The sequence below is a fragment of the Rhinoderma darwinii genome, chromosome 6 (assembly GCF_050947455.1).
Source record: "Rhinoderma darwinii isolate aRhiDar2 chromosome 6, aRhiDar2.hap1, whole genome shotgun sequence".
In the NCBI taxonomy this organism is placed as follows: domain Eukaryota; kingdom Metazoa; phylum Chordata; class Amphibia; order Anura; family Rhinodermatidae; genus Rhinoderma; species Rhinoderma darwinii.
The window spans coordinates 25728406-25750833 of record NC_134692.1 but is presented as its reverse complement, the minus strand read 5'-3'; the positions used below and the strand labels follow the sequence as shown (position 1 = coordinate 25750833).

At 41.0% G+C, this 22428-nt stretch overlaps 1 protein-coding gene across 6 annotated transcripts in view; it reads left to right on the top strand.

Annotated features, from left to right (window-relative positions):
• Positions 1-22428, top strand: part of RBMS1 (RNA binding motif single stranded interacting protein 1) — a 250638-nt gene that overhangs the window by 206138 nt on the left and 22072 nt on the right. For 3 of the 6 annotated variants that reach the window (XM_075829356.1, XM_075829362.1, XM_075829360.1), the window contains 4 exons: positions 8706-8863; positions 9068-9147; positions 19120-19235; positions 20798-20856. In XM_075829356.1, coding sequence (XP_075685471.1) covers positions 8706-8863; positions 9068-9147; positions 19120-19235; positions 20798-20856 — 413 coding nt within the window. The remainder of the gene's footprint in view (positions 1-8705; positions 8864-9067; positions 9148-19119; positions 19236-20797; positions 20857-22428) is intronic. The other 3 variants (XM_075829361.1, XM_075829357.1, XM_075829359.1) reach the window with 3 other exon arrangements.

Sequence of the window (22428 nt, the reverse complement as noted above, 5' to 3'; positions counted from 1 at the left end):
TTACGGCGATACCAAATTTACTACTTTTACACAATAAAAACAATTTGTTATAAAAAAAAATCGTTTTGTGTCGCCATATTTTGAGACTTTATATTCCGTCGATGGAGCTGTGTGAGGGCTTATTTTTTGCGGGGTTAGCTGTAGTTTTTGTTGGTACATACGACTTTTTGATTTGATCCCTTCTCTTTATTCTGGCATTTTTTTTTTATTATTTTTTTTACAGCCATCACGGGATAAATAATGTTGGTGTAATACTTCAGACCTTTACTGATGCGATGATACTAATTATGCTTATATATATATAATGTGTGTGAAAACGTTAATGATTTAAAAAAAATAAAAAACATTTAGTTCGCCAAGGGCATATGAACAAGCGATTGTTCTCCTCTGGCAGGGCTTAATCAGAGCACCAAGATGGCAGACCTGGGGGCTTTTATTCTGCTCCCAGGCTGCCATGGCAACCATTGGCACCCCGCAATCGCTTCACGGAGGGCCGATGGAGTAACATGGGACACCCCTCTCTCTCTTTCTAATGCCTTAGAACTTACATTAAGTGGTTAAACAGCCGGGTTCAGAGTGATCACCATTTCCGGCCGTCAGGGCGAGGTGTCAGCTATAATATACATTTGACTATTGTCTGTACTGTTTTGGAGAAGTCCTCTCTTTTGATGCCTTAAAATGATGGAATAATACCACTTGGGTTTTCCAAGGTGATTGGAAAACTACAATATGGCCGAAAAATATTGAGAATCTGCACTGTTGGGGTATGTTCACACGAGGGCGTCCGTAACGGATAAAATTACGGGGATGTTTCAGCCTGAAAACATCCCCGTAATTTCAGCCGTAACGGCATGTGCAGGCGCTTGAACGCCGCGTCCATTACGGACGTAATTGGCGCTGCTATTCATTGGAGTCAATGAATAACGGCTCCAATTACGGCCAAAGAAGTGACAGGTCACTTCTTTGACGCGGGCGTCTATTTACGCGCCGTCATTTGACAGCGGCGCGTAAATTACGCCTCGTGTGAACAGACAAACGTCTGCCCATTGCTTTCAATGGGCAGATGTTTGTCTGCGCTATTGAGGCGCTATTTTCAAACGTAATTCGGGGCAAAAACGCCCGAATTACATCCGTAAATAGGCCGTGTGAACATACCCTTACTCTACAGCAACTAGTCAAATAGAATCCTTTGTATCCCAATATGAAGCTTAGCTAGCCAGGCTCCAATTTTAAGAACGATGGCCCACGTTAACTAAGAAAGTTTAAAGGCCCTTTTACACTGGCCAATTATCGAGCAAACGAGTATTCATAGAACGCTCGTTCCTGATTGTTGCCCTGTGTAAACAGAGCAGCAATCAGCAGGTGAATGAGCAAATGTTTGGACTACCAGAATTTCTGTACTATCGGATGTACGATGGAAATAAATTTCATTGTGTGATCAGCATTGGAAGTACATTTAATTCGGTTCATCTCTGCTTAAAAATCCCCCCCCCCCCCCCAGTCAATTTTCTCCCATACCGGTCATTTTAGTATAATGTTTCTGATCAGAGGCTATTGACTCTTGATCCAATGCTACAATAATTGTCCAGGTCCATTTGTTTGCACATTGTGGCAGGTTGATCTCCAGGCTTGGGTCGAGGTACACCAATATTGATTCATAGATGATGTATTTTCCTATGATAAACATGCTGGAACTTCAGTATTGTGAGACCTTGGCCTTGAATGACTGATCGTAGTAAGACGTTCTCACCTCAGAAGTCTTAACATGAGCTCATAGAATCAATTGCCAGTCGCCATGGAGGCATTGTCAGCGTCCTGTTTTGCATTTTGTCATCTACCTGTTCTGAGGGCATTTCTGGTTAGAATAGCAGAAAGTTATATTTAAAGAGGCACCCAGCCTAAAATTGATGTTCTCTTTGGTTCAGTACAATCTCTATTTTCTGCTGTCAGACACTAGAGGTTGTGGTAAAGCTGCCCGTAGTGTTCTTGAATAGGATTACTAATAAGAAGTCCATAAAAAATGTCTCGTTTTACCTTTTTGGCTCGCATATCTTCCGTTTTGAGAACGTCCAGAAATATTGAGACCTACTTATATGTCTGAATGATATTAGCTTCTCCTCTGATAAGCTACTGACTTTGTGTTATTGCATTATTACGGCTTAGTTATGACATACAACATATTTTTGTAGCTGCTACCAAGGACATACAGCATGGAAGTTTGTACATGACAGCGTCCTCTATTATTACTCATGAAAATGTATAAATCGTGACAGCTGGGCATTACCCTTGGCAGTAGGATGTGCCTCTACAGAACCTGACACTGGTGCTAATTGGACCATGTGAGAATGTGTCGCGACACGCCCTATCAACAAAGGGAATGGTAACTCCCTGTAGCCACAGTAGTCAATTTATTTATACATTTCCAGGAGGAACAACAGAGAAATGGCACAATGCAAAATTCTAAGGCAAGGTGCTTCAGAATTGTTATTTTATGGGTAACGCAAGTATTTACTAAAACAGACATTTCAGGAGAGGTGACATGTCTTCATTAAATGTCTGTTAAATAGTCCGAACTGATCCGTAGGACTGGAAGGGTGTTCACATTTTGCAGCAATTGTAAGTCACTCGCATCAGAATGTCAAGGAAACCTGTGTTCTAAAAGGAAAGTGCATTTGTGTTCTTCACGGTCTACTCAATGAATTTTGTAACTTTTTGCTGAAAAGGGTGTGTTCAGGATGTTTTCGTAATACAGTTTGTGTAAGAGAAATGAGTCAGGCCCTTTAAATCCTTGCATGTTTTCCAGAGGTGAGACTATCTCAGCCTGTCGTGTTTTTGTGGCTTGGCTCCCACATTGGCACTGGTTCAAAGCCGGCTCTTTGAAATACCTCCTTACAGAGTTTTACACTTTAAAACTTCAAAGTGAAGGAGGGAGTGCACAGTCTTGAAACTAAATATGAACTGAGCTGAATCACTTCTTTTTCTCTTCCTATACACTCTGCTACTTCTTGAGAACACACCCGCTCTGTTGTACACCCGCGTAACAGTCTGCTGTGAGTTGGAAGAACATGGGACGAGAACCGGGAAATGTTTTTCAGCTACAGTTACTGTAATGGCCAAAGAAGCACCTTTTTTCCCCGTCTTTTTGGTTATTACTATTTACCTGACTTGTTTCTATAATCTATTTTTTTTTCGATTTTCTTTTGCTTGTGGAGCCTTTAGAGGATTTAAATATCAATTTTATCTCCAACAAATTTGAACCAACTGGATATCAAGCGAGGTTTTAGCCTGTTTATTCAATAGTAAACTTGTCCACAGTGCCCCCCTCCCCTTCATTGTAATCCATTTTTAGTTTACTTTTAAATGGAATTGATCATAATAGGGGACAGAACAATCAAAATAAGGGTAGACTGCATCTGACTTGAGGCTAGGCCCACCAGTGATTTATGGAGGCAATAGTGACCCTCAAATTGTATTTTGATTTTTTGTTCTTTCACCTGTCCTTCCATTAGAATGGAAGAGTTATATAACCCAAAAAATAGAAATGCATTTAAAAAATATTTTATATAGGAATATGAACTGACTGCAAAAGGTTTATATTTTTTTGTTTAAGAAATAAGATTTTTTAATTCTAAAAAAAAGAGTAACCTTTGCCCCAAATTCTTTGAATTCAGCCAGCACTGTAAATAATGGATGTTTTCATTTTCATCCTTTGGACATGTAAGGGTATGTGCACACGAGAAGTGCCTTTTACGTCTGAAAAGACAGACTGTTTTCAGGAGAAAACAGCTGCCTCGTTTCAGCCGTAAAAGCTCCTCCTCGCATTATGCGAGGCGTCTTTGACGCTCGTAAATCTTGAGCTGCTCTTCATTGACTTCAATGCAGAACGGCTCAAATTACGTTGCAAAGAAGTGTCCTGCACTTCTTTGCCGAGGCAGTCAATTTACGCGTCGTCGTTTGACAGCTGTCAAACGACGACGCGTAAATGACCGGTCGTCTGCACAGTACGTCGGCAAACCCATTCAAATGAATGGGCAGATGTTTGCCGACGTATTGTAGCCCTATTTTCAGACGTAAAACGAGGCATAATACGCCTCGTTTACGTCTGAAAATAGGTCGTGTGAACCCAGCCTAAATATGTATACATCGTCTATACTATATATACTAACATACAATTATATTACTTATTTTAATTATTTTTTTATTTATTTTTATTAAACAAAGCACATAAAAAATAGTGTCAGCAATGTCAATAGAACACAGCCTATAACAAAGTGCTGTGGGTTCCTAGGAGTTAATTTATCCATTTGCTGAACAATTTACTGAGAAGTAAATCATTGCTGTTTCACCTGGGATTTCAGATTAGAGTGCTAGTGCTAATAGCAAGAGTTCTGTTCTTCACCTCCAATGTAATCTTTAAGTCTTTAAGTAAGAAGCAGAAAATCATAGCTTTAAATGATAATATAACCAACACTAATAATTATGTTACATAAAGGAGGAAATGGCAATCACCAGCTCTCATTGACCACCTGATCTGTCAAACTCATTGATGCCTCCAGCAGTCTGCAATGAATACTATGTTTATGTACAGAAATAGATGTGAAAATTAAAACTTAAAATAATCAATGTGCCGGGACGCATTAATAAAATGAAATAAGGTAGTTATGCGCAATTCAGTCGTAGTTAAGGATATTATATTAACATATTTGTATTGAAGGCATCGGCTATAAAGTAAATTCAAATAAATGAATGGCATTGAATTTGTATGCAGTCAATAAAAACAACATATCAGAGCAGCGCTATCCAGGCCTCTCTTCCAAGTGCTTCTTCATTTAAGTGCATAGAAAAAAAAACACGATCTCAAAAGCAATTATACCAGTTTATACCAATTATACCAGTTTAGAGGGTATGTTCACCCTTAATCAGTATCCTAAAACATATGTATTTATATTTTGTAGAGTAAGTTTGGAAATACATTGCTATACTTATCTTACATTGATCCTGAGTTACTGTCCTCCAGAGCTGCATTTATAATTCTGCAGCCTTCAGAACTGATCTCGATTTTAGCACAGAGCTGGTGTAGAGGAGCCAATGAAAAATGCCTGTGTCTTAAGTGCGCTTGTCTCATGCCATTAGGATAGGCTTTCTTTGGATTAGGGAATCTGAACAGTGTCCTACTCTTTCTGAATAAGGCTGGATTCACACGAGCATGTTCGGTCTGTAAAGGACGGAACGTATTTCGGCCGCAAGTCCCGGACCGAACACACTGCAGGGAGCCGGGCTCCTAGCATCATAGTTATGTACGACGCTAGGAGTCCCTGCCTCTCCGTGGAACTATTGTCCCGTACTGAAAACATGATTACAGTACGGGACAGTAGTTCCACAAAGAGGCAAGGACTCCTAGCGTCGTACATAACTATGATGCTAGGAGCCCGGCTCCCTGTAGTGTGTTCGGTCCGGGACTTGCGGCCGAAATACGTTCCGTCCTTTACGGACCGAACATGCTCGTGTGAATCCAGCCTTAGTGGGCACAAAATGCCAATTAAGAGGCAAGCTCCACCCCCTTGACTCCATAAATACAGGGCCTTTCCTGCTTCTTAGACATCACAGCCGCAGGGGAGCCTGTCAATTCAATTATCGGCTCTGGTGAATGGCTAAGAGCAAATTAGTATTTCATGAGTGTTTATTGGGCACCATCTACACCCAATAGTTCTACATTATCATTAGGGTATGTAATAAGACACCATCCAGGGGTGTCTTATACCGGTGGTAGTGTCCTTTTAAAGTGAATGACCATCATTTAACACCATGTCGTTTTTTGGGGCTAACAGTTGGAGTACGATATCCCCTGCATAGAGTTAAATGCCTAAATTCTGTCTTCCTGCCACCACCACTAGAAAGATTTTACTGCATACTATTTTTTTCATTGAGTTCAATGTATTAACAGTATGCAGTTAACTCCTACGCTCCCCCTAGTGGCGGATGATGACAGCTTAAATTTTATAATTTAACTTTGTTTTCGAAAATGAGACTCTTTGGCTTCTACAGTATAAAAATATATTAAGAAATTATTTCACTCAGGATTGTGCCTCTATTTAAATGGTGTTCAAGGGTGGATATTCCGGATGTTTTAGTGAGGTTTGCACTGATTGTCATATCGTTGTTATACATTATATTTTCCTATATTTTGCTTGCAGCATAAATTGCAGACATAAAGCTTCAGTAAAATGGGTGTGGACTTCTCTGTACAAAGGGATATTTGCAGCATTGATGGAGGATAATTACCCAGCGCTCCCGTATTATAATTTACACATACTAAAAGGTGGTCTCCGCTCTAACTTTACTTGGTATAAAGGGTTTTTACCTGAGTTTAGGCAGTGTAATGTATTTTTCCCTCTCTTGAGGTTTTCTTCTTCATCTTGAAGTGACAAGGCTTGTGTATCATGGAATTCAAACAATTTCATATTCTCGTCTGCTTTCTGCTGACTCGTGCTGCCGAAATATCACATGCCCTTAAAGAAAATCTCTCCCTCCTATAAGCTGAGCATTTTTTCTATCTGTGTTCAATAAAACATTCGGTCATAATTCAAAAGGCAAAGAGATCCTTTATTCTCAGAAACAGTGTGCATACACTTATATTAATATATGTATAATTTAATTATTATATCACTGCGATCGTGCAGAGAGAAGTAATAAGAGTCTCGTGACCCCCATTCTATTGATGACCCCTAGTGATAAGACATTTATCACCTTTCATGTGAATAGGTGATACATATCCGTTGTGGGGAAAACCCCTTTAAGCGCCTTTTGTAATAAAATGTGCAGAATGTTTGTCTCAGATGTCCGATCGTATCGTTTATCGCGGTTAAATTGAACTCGAAATTAACAAAAAAAAACTTTATACGGTTTGTCCACATGTAACAGAATTGCTGCAGAATATTTCTGCAGCAATTCCGTTGAAAGTAGTAGACTTTCCGCTGCGGCAAAAACCCACCATTTCTTGCCTTTTTGACTGCAGAAAATGGTGCATATTTTGCTGCGTTTTTCACAATGCTGGGAGATGTTGGCATCTCCCGTGAAAAACGCAGCAATTCAGTCCACTATCCACAGCAGGAAAAATACGCACCGCAGGTTAATTTCTGCTTGGAATTTTTACGCAGCGTGTGGATGAGATTTGTTTAATCTCACCCACTTTGTTGCTACTGTATTCTGCTGCGTATTTTCCGTCCGCAATTCCGGATAGAAAATACGCAGCAATTCTGCCACGTGTGGACAAGCCCTTACTGTTCGCAGCCTCCCATGCTGGTGTAGATCGCTGCCTCCCAACTGTTTTGAGCATGGGGCAGAAGGAATCTCTCCACATTGACCACTACTGTTGATGGGGAAATCTGCACTGGATTATGCCATCTCCCTTCTAAAAACCAGACTGATTATAAACTGTATGCCAACTAATTTGGTCAAACATCTGGTCTTTTATAGTAACGGAAGGACAATATTTGGATTTAGAGATGAAGCAGTGCTCAATCTATTATCGTTGGTCATAGAGCAAGTTTCCAACTTTGTACAGGATGATTGCCCTGATCAGCCAGGCAGGTCTTTAGTTTTTTGATAGGGCTGGAATCTAATTGGTTGCTTTGGACAAATCCTCCACTTTTTTCTTGCATTGGTAAATCTCCTTCATTATTATATTCCACAAATTAGTTTTATTATTTCAATATATGTACAGTATGTATCTATAGTATAAACCATGTGGACTCCAGTGACATACATTTAGCAGAAACTCCCCTAACCTGCTACGTGGTTATTGATCATGTTCATATGTGGGTATGTGTAGTCTAGAGCGCCATTTACAACCTTAAAATAGAAATGACTTAAATATTATAGATTCCATTTAAAGAACTTAAGTTGTGACTTCTGTCAAAGCAGACAAAGCAATATCTCTGAAGAAAATCCTAGGTGTTCAAATGTCTAACTCTTTAGAAGATTTTATACTGATACGACTGAGCTGCCAATTTATTATTTAGTCTATGAACCGTGATTTGGAACAGTTTTTAGGGTATTTTTAACATAGGATGGGGATCCGAACTCAGGACCACCCTCTATAAAGGTCCAATCAATAGCATTAACTAGTCATGCACCATCTTTTCTGATCTTCAGCCATTTAGATACCATCTCGGGGACATGCCTCTTTCAAAAATATTTTTTCTTACGTGGTCAGGAGACAATCCAAGTTTGGTACACAGAATAAGCAGAAATAGGTTGCAGCGTGAGGCATAGAGGAACTGGTCTATAGGAAGGAAGATCAATATTGTGTGGCAATTGCGATGTGCAGGGGCCAGACTTTTTATAGGAAGCCAAAAGGGTGAGACCAATCAGGAAATCAAGGCAAGGAATCCAGAGTGTCAAAAAAAAACTAGACAAAAAATTCCGCAGTGGACCTGTCCAGCAGCACCAGTTAGCTCAGTGGGAAGAGTTGCTTCCTGGGGCACAGAACTTTCTGGGTTCAAATCCTTTCCTAAAGGTTGTCTTACTTTAATTTAAGTACCAAAAATATGGCAATGTTAAGTGATTGGTAAACATTATAAATTCTACAAGTACATTCGGAAAAACACTGTGGGGTAGTAGTGTCTGAATTGTTGAAGGAAATCTAATTTTTATTCAAAGTAATAATTTAATTCTAAATCTATCGATCTTGTTTGTCTTCTTAGCAACAGGAGCAAGACCCAACAAACCTGTATATATCCAACTTGCCTCTATCGATGGACGAGCAAGAGCTTGAAAATATGTTAAAGCCATTCGGACAGGTTATATCTACAAGGATACTCCGTGATTCCAGTGGTACCAGTCGTGGGGTTGGATTTGCCAGGTGAGACTTCATATATTGTGTCAAAAAAAGGACATAGAAGTTTAATTTTGGAACAAGTACTCCACTACATAATACACATTCCAATATTACGTTCAGGGACGTTGTTGCAATTTATCATGAGCTGTATGTGACAAGTACACTTTATAGTTCACATTTTTTTGCTTTCGCAACTTGATATTAGTTTTGCCTTTTTTTGACTTGCAGGATGGAATCGACAGAGAAATGTGAAGCCGTCATCAATCATTTTAATGGAAAGTTTATTAAGACACTTCCTGGTGTATCAGGTTTGTATTCTTCATCAATAATGATAGTGTTTTAAAGTCTCGGCTTTGAAGACGCTGACGCACCAAGTAGCTGAACTAAACTGAATTTGTGCAGAGTCGATATTTTTGTTTTCAAATGTGGTAACCCCCCCCCCCCTCCTATATATCCATGTCTATAGATTTAATTAATATCTATCTATTTTAGATCAATGCAACACTGTAAGAATAAGCTGTTTGTATCGTTAATGTGATTATTTTTTTTATTGCTCCAATGTGACTAAACCAAAAAATTTAGTTTACTTTGCAAATGGTCTTCATTAAAAATGTATTATTGTTTTCTGTCTACAGCTCCTATGCAAACTTATGTGCCTCCATAGTAAGACTACAAGCAAATCCTTTGTAGTCTGATCCAGAAGTCATTCCCCCTTCCATCTGTCCCTAATGTGTGGCTGATCTGCTGAATGTACATTAGCAAGAGGTAGGGGACAGATTCAAGAAAGACACCGATGGTTGAGACTACACAGGATACATTTGTAGTCTATTACCGTGGAAATACATAGGTTTGCATGGGAGCTGTATACACAAAACAATAGAATATTTTTAATGAAGACTATTTGTAAAGTTGCTTTTATTTTTCATTTTACATGCATTGGAGCACTAAAAGATTATTTGCGAAGGTGGACATAGTCCATAAAGTGTACCTAGCTTTTCAGGTGACTTTTCAGAATAAGCTGTCACACGTGTGTACCTTAGAAATAACACTATTTCTGGCCATTATATGACTTATATTCTGAGTCCCGTCCGTGATTTGTGGAAAGATATGATATGTTCTATCTTACTAGGGGTCGGAGAGTTGGGTCCAATTCACCCACTGAGGTGAATAGGTCAGTGAAAACTATCAGGTGCCACTCGGATGCTGTGAAAAATGGCCCGTGTGGCACTCGGTCGTGTTCAAGTAGCTGCAGCAGTGTTTCTATGTGTATCTTTGCCTCCCTCTCACTCTGCTCCTGCTCCCTCCTCCCCACTACATAGACTTCTGAGGGCAGCTGTAACCTGATCCTTCAGTGAGCTGAAATTCAGACTGAGTGAATACTTAGAAAGGGAGAGGGAGCCTGATAAGTGAAGAAAGAAGGATCTTTTTCTCTAATAAGATATATTACATATTTTATTATATTCGTTGGTGTTTTTGATTTATGTAAAGTTTGTTAAAAAGTTAAATAGCTAAAGTTTTCGCTGGTTCAATGATTTGGTAAAGTAACATTGGAAGGCTGACCTTCCGTGGTTTCTTCAAGGAAAATATTGGAACACTTGTCTGGTAATAATAATAATAATAATAATCTTTATTTATATAGCGCCAACATATTACGCAGCACTTTACAATTTAGAGGGGACATGAAACAAACAGTATCAGACATTACATAGTGACAAAGTTCATTTACAATTCAAATCTGGGGAGTGAGGACCCTGCTCGCAAGAGCTTACAATCTATGAGGAAGTAAAGGAGACACAAAGTGTAACAGTGTTTGTTCTGTACAATGGTCCGGCCATTTTTATACACATGCGGTGGTAACATAAAGCTGCATGAGCCGGTCACCAGCCAGTATCCGTGTATGACGGACATGAAGAGAAGGAGTGTGAGGGAATCTTATTCTGATGACTAATCTAAAAGGAGGGCCATGGAAAGGAGTCAGATTAGGGAATGTTATAGGCCTGTCTAAATAGATGTGTTTTCAGGGCACGTTTAAAACTGTGGATATTGGGAATTAATCTGATTGTCTGGGGTAGCACATTCCAGAGGACTGGTGCAGCACGAGAGAAATCCTGGAGACGGTAGTGGGAGGTTCGGATTATGGAGGATTTTAATCTAAGGTCGTTGGCAGAACGTAGAGCCCGAGTAGGGTGGTAGACAGAGATGAGGGAGGAGATGTAAGGAGGTGCAGCACTGTGGAGAGCTTTGTGGGTGAGAGTAATAAGTTTGAATTTTATTCGGAAGGGGATGAGCAACCAGTGCAGTGACTGGCACAGATTAGAGGCATTGGTGTAGCGGTTGGTCATAAAGATGAGCCTGGCTGCTGCATTGAGGATAGATTGGAGAGGGGAGAGTTTAGTGAGGGGAAGACCGACTAGTAATGAGTTACAGTAGTCAAGACGAGAGTGAATCAGAGCAACAATGAGAGTTTTGGCAGTTTCCTCCGTAAGAAAAGAGCGGATTCTGGAGATGTTTTTGAGGTGAAAATGACAGGAGCGTGAAAGTGATTGTATGTGAGGAGTAAAGGAAAGATCTGAGTCAAAAATAACCCTGAGTCAGCGGGCGTGCTGCTTAGGAGTGATGATAGTGCCACACACAGAGATGGAGACATCAGGTTTAGGGAGGTTAGTAGATGGTGGGAACACAAGGAGCTCAGTTTTAGAAAGATTCAGTTTCAGATAGAGAGAGGACATGATGTTAGAGACAGCGGACAGACAATCACTGGTGTTCTGTATTAGAGCAGGGGTGATGTCACGGGAAGAGGTATATAATTGGGTGTCATCAGCGTAGAGATGGTACTGGAAGCCAAATCTGCTGATGGTTTGTCCAATAGGAGCTGTGTAGAGAGAAAAGAGCAGCGGACCTAGGACTGATCCCTGAGGAACCCCGATATCAAGGGGAAGAGGAGAAGAAGTGGAACCAGCAAATGACACACTGAACGAGCGGTCAGAGAGATAGGAGGAAAACCAAGAGAGAGCCGCGTCCTGGAGGCCAATAGAGTGGAGCATGTTAAGTAGGAGTTTGTGGTCTACAGTGTCAAAGGCTGCAGAGAGATCCAAAAGAATCAGGAGAGAGGATTTACCGTCCGATTTAGCCGCCAAGAGATCATTTGAGACTTTAGTAAGGGCAGTTTCTGTGGAGTGTAGAGTGCGGAGACCAGATTGTAAGGGGTCAAGAATGGAGTTAGCAGAGAGATAGCGGATAAGGCGAGAGTAGACCAAGCGTTCCAGGAGTTTGGAGATGAAGGGCAGATTAGAGACTGGTTGGTAGTTGGCAGCGCTGGATGGGTCAAGAGTTGTTTTTTTCAATAATGGGTTTATAATGGCATGTTTAAAAGCGGAGGGAACGATACCAGAGGAAAGAGAGAGGTTAAATATTTTAGTCAGGTGACTAGTGACAGCTGGGGAGAGGGACTGGAGGAGGTGTGAGGGGACAGGATCACTAGGGCAGGTAGTAGGACGAGAAGAAGAGAGGAGCCTCGAGACGACTTCTTCAGTTATTGGGTCAAATGCTGAGAGTGAAGAAGAGGGAATGCGGGAGGGAAGGGGATCGATGTTACTAGGGGACTGGGAGAGAATATCATGCTGGATGTCGTCAATTTTAACTTTAAAATAATTGGCCAGGTCTTCAGCACTGAGATCTGTGATTGGCGTCTGCACTTTAGGACTAAGGAGGGAGTGAAAAGTATCAAAGAGGCGTTTTGGATTGTTAGATAGTGTGGAGATGAGAGAAGTGAAGTAGACTTGTTTGGCGCGGTGAAGGGCAGAGTTGTAAGTTTTGAGCATAAATTTGTAATGGAGGAAATCTGCATCCAAATGCGATTTTCTCCACAGTCGTTCGGCACATCTCAAGCACCGCTGAAGAAAGCGGGATTGAGGCGTGTGCCAGGGTTGTCGTCATCTTTGTCGGGTGGTACGGAGTGTGGGGGGGGCTGCTTCATCCAATGCATTTTTGAGAGTGTTATTGTAAAGTTTGGCAGCCAGATTGGGACAGGAGAGGGAAGAGATAGGGGACAATGAGGACTGTAGACTGTCTATGAGTTTCACAGTGTTAATGGCATGTAGATTTCTGTATGTATGATACGTAGGGATGACCTGAGGAGGCAGAGAATATTTGATAGTAAAGGAGAGAAGATTGTGGTCAGAAATCGGGAGAGGAGAGTTAATAAAGTCAGAAACTGAGCAGAGCCGGAAGAAGACCAGGTCAAGTGAATGCCCGTCTTCATGTGTAGGAGAGTTAGTAAGTTGTGACAGACCGAGGGACGAGGTTAAATATAGAAACTGGGAGGCAGATGAGGAGATTGGGTTACCAATGGGGATGTTGAAGTCACCCATGATGAGAGTGGGTGTTTCAGAGGATAGAAATTGTGGAAGCCAGGCAGCAAAATGATCCAGGAATTGGCGGGGTGAGCCCGGGGGGCGGTAGACAACTGCCACTCGGAGGGAAAAAGGGTGAAAGAGTCTGAGGGTGTGGACTTCAAAAGAGGGAAATGTGAGTGAGGGGACCGGGGGAATGACCTGGAAAGTGCAGTGTGGGGAAAGAAGTATACCTACTCCTCCACCCTGCCTGTTCTCAGGTCTAGGGGCATGAGAGAACTGGAGACCACCATAAGATAGAGCAGCAGGGGAAGCAGTGTCAGACAGGTGTAGCCATGTTTCCGTAAGAGCCAGAAGGTTGAGAGAGTTAGAAAGGAATAAGTCATGAATAAAGGTGAGCTTGTTGCACACGGACCGAGAGTTCCAGAGAGCACAGTTAAAAGAGACAGGAGAAGACATACAGGGAATGGTAAGAAGATTTGCAGGGTTTCTATGTGTGGCAGGTAAGTGGTTAAGCTTGGCAGAAGAAAAGGGAGGACCAGGGTTAGGAGAGATGTCCCCTGCAGCTAGTAGCAGGAGAATGGAGAGAGACAGCAGATGGTTCTGTGATTTATGTGAGTGTTTTTTTATGTTGGGCAGTGGGATGAGATGGGTTAAGTTGACTGAGGAAAGTGAATAGTGCATGGGAGCTGTACATGGGCGAGGCAAGGAGAGAGGGACTGATGTGGATTGTTTTTTTGGAAAGGCTTAAATGGGCGATAGGATTGTAAACCAAGAGCAGCTATAATGCTGAGGGCGGTAGCAAACATGTTTGTTTACAGATAGTTAGTATTCTAATATTTAGAGCGTGTGATAGTTTGTTTGATTTGGTAATGCAGCTTACCTGTCACTGACCCTGTCTAACTGCCATGTATAACTGCCAGGACACTTTGACAGTATGACACTTAGACAGAGATGACTTCTGCCTTCGTGCCCCCCTGGTAGGAGAGAAGTACCGTAGCTATATATTTAAAAGGTAACCATCATTCTAAAAAACAGTTGACGTGTCAAACTTTTTGATTGGTGGTGGTCGGCATGCCAAGATCCCTACTGATTGATAGAACAAAGGGGCTGAAAAAGCTTAGTGGAGCACTGTGCCCCTTTTGGCTTTTTTCTGCTTTTATGGCAGAGGTGGGACTATCCGTGTGTGGAATATATCTCAGTGCTCAGACTCCCACCAATCAGAACAGGAAAGATGTAATTACACCATTTTCAATTGAAAATGTTAAAATGCCATCTTTAGGGAAGAGTTAATAGAGGGTAGTCCCCCATTTAGAACTCTCATCTATTCGCCTTATGGGAGAGAAGCTATAAATAGCGTCTCTCACTCTGGAGGACCTGACTTATCCATGATTTATATGGACAGTCCATTGAATTTACTAGGCATTGTGTAATGCTTCACTTCCCCTGTGGTGGCGCTGCAGGTGGATTGAACACTGTCTGCTTGGTTCCCCCACAGATCGCAGGTGATTGCTGTGGTACCAGCAGCAAGACACCCTGTAATCAGCTCATCATCTGAGGACCCTTCTAACAAACAGGGATTGTCCAAAGCAAACATCTTGTTTGTAAAAAAAAAAAAAATGTTCCCTTTTACAATTCAAGAGTCTTGACCAGGGCTTATCTTTACAAAAAGTTTTTTTATTATTCTGGATAATGACTTGTTTTTATGTTTGTACACCTTCCTAATGCCATCGCCAGGGGAATTTGAAGCCTGTATTTCTCAGGTCTGTGAATCAGCAGTATGAGTAATTTAGAAATAAATGTAATTGTATGTGATTCACCATAGATACATCAATAGGTGCACCTCCCAGATAGAGAACCCGAGCTGCTAGTAATTATAGCATGTGCCGGGCAAGGGAAAAGATTTATGAGCTACTTGCAAAAAAGGATATGAAACATCATTACATTACTCTTGTAGGTTTGCTAGAATCACTATTGGCGTTACCCTGTCATACAGATAGGGGGTAATTTATATTGGAATTGTCGCAAGACAACCTTTTATGTTTTCATTCCGGTTGAGTATTTGCAGAAACGCCTCTCATGAAGTGTATATTCATTTTGAGGCGTGTTGGATATATAAAAATTTTATATAGATACTTTTATAGCCTTATAGACTTTTTTGGTGTGGTGAAGCTGTTGTAATTGCACATAAAATCCAATATAAAGAAAGAAAGGCCATGAAACTTAAAGGGGATGTCTCAATAAGACAACCATTTTTCACATGTCCTATTATGGCATAATAGAGGTCATCAATATGGGTATTGCACTTGGGAATCCCCCTCTAGCAGATTTTGCCTGGCCACCAACTACATGTTTTGCTATTTATTGGAAATGCCAGTATGTAACTCTACAGATGAAATATATGGCCGTCCGCGACTTCCCCTGACAATGACCGCTGATCGCCAGATCCGCAGTGATCAGTAGATTGCTGTCCCAGCTTTGTTAATCAGGGTTGTCTTGATGAGTCCATCCCTTTTTTAAATAAAGCGTTACAAATAACTTCCACACGTATGTAAATGTTTCTTGAGGGTCGACAAAATTTAGAGATGTGAGATAAAGTAGTGACTAGAGATGAGCTGCTATGGAGATAGGCGACCCAGCCCTGGTTGTTCCCGTCCATTATGTTATCGGTTGACAAGAACCCTTTGCAGGACCGATCCTCGGAGGAACTGTATTGTTGGCAGACAAGGGGGTGGAAAATTGACCAAAGTATCATTAAAAGTATGTGAAGGAGGAAAAAAACATTAGGCACTTCTGTTCTGGGTGGCAAAATTTGGCAACATAATAAGGGCTTATTATGATCTTTGCAATGGGGGGTCACATCTCTTTTATGTACACCGCTGCCATACAGGTTATTATGTGAAGACTTCCACTGCCACAGGGAGTGATTCTGATAATAAAATGATATACTAAGTTGCTACATATGCCATTGACTAATAAAAACTAGCAAATCGGATACATTTATAAAAAATATCTGAAAAGTGCCTGTATCATATTTCCTTACTCCAAACCTTACACAACATTTTCCTTCACTACCCCATACAATAGCTTTAGTAATACATTAGGACAAAAAAATTCAATGCAGCCAATTGTCTTCAAATATTCGATGTTTTTTTTTATTGCCCCCCCCCCCTACATCTTCGTAAATTTGGTCCAGCTCTTTATTGCACTTCACTCTAATAATACATTCATATCCTTCCCTGAAGACACTGTATTTATTCCCAGCTGCCCCTCTTGCCAATAAGAGCGAGCACTGACTGAGCAGCCATTAAGAACTGATTGTTAATAAGAATGCAGTGGATTTTTGTTTCCGTTAGATATAGCTTCACAATTAAAACTCTGCCAGATACGAGTCAGGATGTAGACATGGTCTCTACCAGCCCTTTGTTAGGAAATGCGCTTGCTTGAGGTTGCAGTACATTCACGGAGGTTGAACTGAGAGTGGATAAAATGGAATAATAAGTCTCGTTGAGCTGTTTTGCGCTCCCCTCGGTACACCGCTCAGCAGGTATCCTGACTGGGATCATTTCAGGAGCATTCTGTAGATGTCAGCTAAAGCTGGAGAACAGGGACGACCGGGCCACAAGCTTTAAATTAGCCCCAAAGAGAACTGCAATGTTCTTTATGAATCCATCTATAACACCAACCCCCATCACGTCAACATTTTACGCCCACTTTGCTCTTTTTCCAGGATAGGACTCTTTTAGTGATTGCTTTTTCTTTCTCACCCTTCATAATGAATAATGTATTCGTTTATTTTGTGCTGTCAATGACTTGTGTGGTGCAAGATATTATGAGATTTTTGTTTTGTAGCAGATCTGTTGGCAAGATGTGTCCTAACATGAATATAAATCTGCAAATTGACTGATGTGTTAATTGACTATGTAACAATTTTGAGGCTGATGTCAAGGGAAGCTCCTGCTTACTGACTGTAACCATAAATTAAGTATGATGAAGGCCGGGCTGACTGAAGGTTCTCACAAATGAGGTGGCTAACGACTGTCACAGCTGAATTTATACTGCTGGAGCCTGAGGGCACACAGTCCTGGGCACCTCCAAGTAAATCTATACACTTTCTATAGGTTTTTACACAATGGTGCATTTTGTGGACTTTATTCATAGACGTTCTAGTGCAGTTGCCTAAAAATGAAGCTTGATCTTGTACTAAAATTGTCTGTTTTCTTTATAATTATTCTCATTTTTATTTTACCATGTAGAGGGTAGAAAAATCATATATAGTTAATTGGAAACTGTCAAAAGGTAGACTAGGTGCTGTTGATGGATCTTATTAATCTTTTTCAGTTCTAGTTATGACCTTTGTACCCGAACATATACCCTGCAGCTCAGTTGATTAACACATGGACATCCAAATAGTCTGATTAAAGCAAATCTATCAGGTCTTCTATGCTAACCCAAGAGAGGAATTGACCGCTTTCTCTTTATACAAGCGTACAGGAAAAGCGGTCAGTCACTTACTGTCAGGGTGGGGGAAGCAGGACTGACAGGCTTTCTTCTGGTACTATGTAGGCTGCGTGTTAACATATAAAAAAGCTAAATAAAATCATAGAAAATTATATATCCCGAGCTCTACTTATTCTACTCTATCCTTTGCTGCTCTATGATACAGCATAGGAGACATAATAGATCTGCTAGAACATATGAATATATAATACTTGCATTGGTTGTTAATGAACTAGGCTGCAGTGGGTATTACGGTGTTAATGAGCCAATCAGACCCACAACCCATCCACGGCAGGAGACCATAATTCACTTAAAGGGAACATGTCACCAGCATTTCACCTATTAAACCAGAAATACCAGGTGGTAGTGGGTGAAAAATCATTTCTATACAACCTATAATTGTCTTCTTAGTCGGCTCTGTAGCTTTAGTATTCAGTTTAGTCTTCCTGCACCGTATGCTAATGAGCATAAGAGTCAAATCTTCCTTCCTCAAGTCTTTCCGAGTTTACTCCGCCTCCTTACTTTTGATTGACAGCTCCTCGCCTTCCCCCAGCACACAAAATCCCGCACTTGTGCATTGATGTCCTCTTCTGGTGTGTGCGCACAACGGGACACCGGATTATTACGATAAAAGGCGCAAAATGTTTGCAGATCGTTATTTACAGTCGGAGGAGGAGTTTAGGAGAGGGGATAACGGCAATGAACTTTTGATAGCAGCGGCCAGTGAGGGATAAGTAAAGTTCAATAGGTGAAATACTGGTGCCAGGTTCCCTTTAAAGTATCAAATAAAAATACATATCTGTCAACAGCACCTTGTTGATGGTTTCCAGAAAGCAACATGTTCTGCATAGAAAAATGAACTAAAAAATAAGTAAATAAGCGAAAACGGCAATAAAAAAAGGTAGAAAAAGAAAATTGTTTACTAAAGAGAAACTCCAGGAGAGAGACAAAATGTCAATGACCTTACATTTTCTGCCTAGAAAACTGTTGACTGCTCAATGGCTCCTTGACGTATGACCTTGTGTTTACAGGTTGTCTTACGTAGTTGGCCCCACTTTTTACCTTTGCAAAAAGTTCAGTTTTTTATATTTCTGCAACTAGTTAGTCAACATTATTCTGCAGATGTCGTCAAACCTCATACCTGACACGTGCCCCTACGGGAAAATATGGCCGGGTGGGGTGGGGTAACTGCTGTGAACTAGGGTCCGTTGCTAGAACTACAAAATAACTTGCAGAATAAATAATAGATCCAGTTCAGTATTATAAGGTCTGGCTATAATTGTATAAGGGGATATGGTTTGCCTCTTCTTTGCTAACATATTTAACATGTGGAGGAGTTTTCGGTGTCTCTTTCCTGAGGGAAACGGATGAGGATACATGATAGATGGGTTATCTCTAACTTTCCGTTGCCCTTGCTCCTTTCTGCAGCTCCCACAGAAGCCCTGCTGTGCAAGTTTGCAGATGGAGGACAGAAGAAAAGACAGACCCAGAACAAATACGTCCAGAATGGAAGAGCCTGGCCGAGAGAGGGCGAGGTGAGACTTGTAAGTCTTTCCATAAAATTTCAGGGTGGGGGCATGAATGAGTAGCTTAAAAACATGACTCACCCAAGACGTCTTGGCTTGGAGCAACCATGGCTTGGGTGTGTGTGACAGGCTGGTGCCCTCCTCTCTGCAGCTGCTTGGACTGGGAATTTGCTTGTGCTTCCCTTTCATGCTCATCTTTGACCTTTTCACATCAATGAGGTTTAACTCCGCAAACAAGAGTTAAATGTCCTCCTCTGTTACATTGCTGCAAAATCTAAGCAGCCATGTCTCGGTTGTATATCTGGGTATGCTGGTGACAACCAGTATGGCCCCCATTACTGCTTTTCCAGACTACTGAATGGCAAACCTTAGTCTTTGCATGCAGTCTTAAAAATATAAATTTAAAAAAATGAACACCGTTTTGTGTATACAGCTCCTATGCAGAGCTATGTGTCTGATTCTTTAGTTCGTAGGAAGAGGGGCAGAAGGAACAGGACTACAGAATCAGACTACACACCAGGTTTGTTGGTAGCCTGAGTCATAGACACATAGGTCTGCATAGGGGCTGTATACACATAACGGTAGGATATTTTTAATCGAGACTATTTGCAAACTGGCTGCTTTTTTTTATATTTAAGATGCATTGGAGCAATAAAAAAAAAAATTCATCACAAAATTGTATTTATCCTTTTGAGCAGATTTGCGTTTGTGAACCACTTTACAGAAGAAGGGAACGCTTTTAGTTATTTGGGGCTTTTTTGATTTCAGGAGGAAATCTTTGGGCTGGTTTGTAATTGTAAAATACGTTATGGGTAGCGTGCGTTTGGTAGGTTAGCATGAAATAAAGGATAGATGATGGGGAATATGACTGCCAGTACACAGGGATTGTAGTCATGGAGACACATAGGTCTGCTTAGGAGCTGTATGCACAAAACGGTGGGAGATTTTTAATCAACATTATTTGCAAAGTTGATTCATTTTTATTAAAAAATAATAATTTAGATGCACTTTAGCATTAAAAAAAAAATTTGGTCACACGGGGACAGGGCCTTCAAATGATCAAAAATTTAGTTATCTTTTGTATATGATTCCACCAGAAACTGCCAGCAAAATATTTGGTAGGCATAGATTAATGGGTAACTAAACGTTTGGCAAACTTCTGACATGTCAGAAGCTTTGAATGGTGGGGGTCACCAATCGCTAAAACGAAGCGGCAGAAGCGCGGATTTTTCCGGAAATCAATGTATCGGCGCACGAGCTCAATAGAAAGTCTATAAGCCCGTACACCGCTACATCAGCTTTCTGGAAAAAAACGAACAGACACGAAGCGGCTGAGCGCTCACAGGAGCGCTTCTGTCACTTTGTTTTAGCGATTGGTGGGGATCTCAGTGCTCGGACCCCCACCCATCAAATCTTCTGACATGTCACTGACATGTCAGAAGTATGTCAAACGTTTAGTTCCCCTTTAAATTGAGAAAATTTGCAAATCCTTAGATGTCTTTACTTGAATATTTTAATTTTAAAAATTAATTTCTATATATTCTGCAAGATAGTTACAGGAACGTATTTCTTCTCCACAGGCTGGCATGACGCTGACTTATGATCCCACTGCTGCTATTCAAAATGGGTATGTCAGAAGGTGATTTTCCCAACTCTAAACTTTTTATTTCATGTTTGTTTTGTCCATGTAGTGAAGTACCATAACTTCCAGTACTAACAAGGCAAACTTGAGGCCAATTATGGCACAGCAGCCACTTCTTCATGTAGCCACACCCATTCTGTAAGAAGCCCCTCCCTCTTCTTGTAAGTCAAGGTGTTTTCACTGATTAGCCTTCTACCCAGACATGGTTCACTAGCATACCTCGAGGAATATAGCATTGGAGAAACTGTTGTTTATTTTTTTTAGTCCACGCCGTTTTAGTTTTACCTTTGGCCGTGTTGTTGGATAGGCAAAGGTGAACAACACCATTAATATTAATGAGACTTCACTAAACTCAGTGAGACTGGCTCATCCATCTGAAGAAGTGATCTGCCAATAATGCGTCTGCTTTGTGTTGATAACTTAAAAAGGGTTCACTAATTATTACAAACTCTTCTCCAAATACAGTCACTCCAACGATCAGCTGATCAACACAGATCTGACTCCGGGAACCCCTTGCAACCAGCTGCTAATGCCGGGGGAAGTTTCGTCCAACTTCCCCCAGCATTAGTATTACAGGGTGCCCATTATAAGGAAGCTCCCCTCTTAGACTTATAGAGTTGGAACTCCTCACTATAATAGTTGTCTTGATGGGAGCATTTCCACTTAATATGATACCTAAGATTCCACTTAAAGAGACTCTGTCACCACATTATAAGTGCCCTGTCTCCTACATCAGGAGATGGGCGCTGTAATGTAGGTGACAGTAATGCTTTTTATTTAAAAAAACGATCTTTTTTCACAACGTTAGGAGCGATTTTGGTTTATGCTAATGAGCTTTCTTAATGCCCAAGTGGGCGTACTTTTACTTTCGACCAAGTGGGCGTTGTACAGAGGAGTGCATGACGCTGACCAATCAGCATCATGCACTCCTCTCCATTAATTTACACTGCACTAGCGATATAGTTATATCACTATGTGCAGCCTCATACACAAGCCCTAACATTACTAGTGTCCTGATAATGAATACACATGAAATCCAGCCTGGACGTCATGTGTACTCAGAATCCTGACACTTCTGACTCTTTTTTTTTTGTGAGATTCCGACAAGTGAAACCAAATCTCGTTTAGCTCCGTGATCTCGCAAGATTTCGTATCCGTTGCTGGAATCTCACAAAAAAGAGTCAGAAGTGTCAGGATTCTGAGTACACATGACGTCCAGGCTGGATTTCATGTGTATTCATTATCAGGACACTAGTAATGTTATAGTGTGTGTATGAGGCTGCACATAGCAATCTATCTATATCGCTAGTGCAGTGTAAATGAATGGAGAGGAGTGCATGATGCCGATTGGTCAGCGTCATGCACTCCTCTGTACAACGCCCACTTGGTCGAAAGTAAAAGTACGCCCACTTGGGCATTAAGAAAGCTCATTAGCATAAACCAAAATCGCTCCTAACGTTGTGAAAAAAGATAGTTTTTTTAAATAAAAAGCATTACTGTCACCTACATTACAGCGCCCATCTCCTTATATAGGAGACAGGGCACTTATAAAGTGGTGACAGAGTCTCT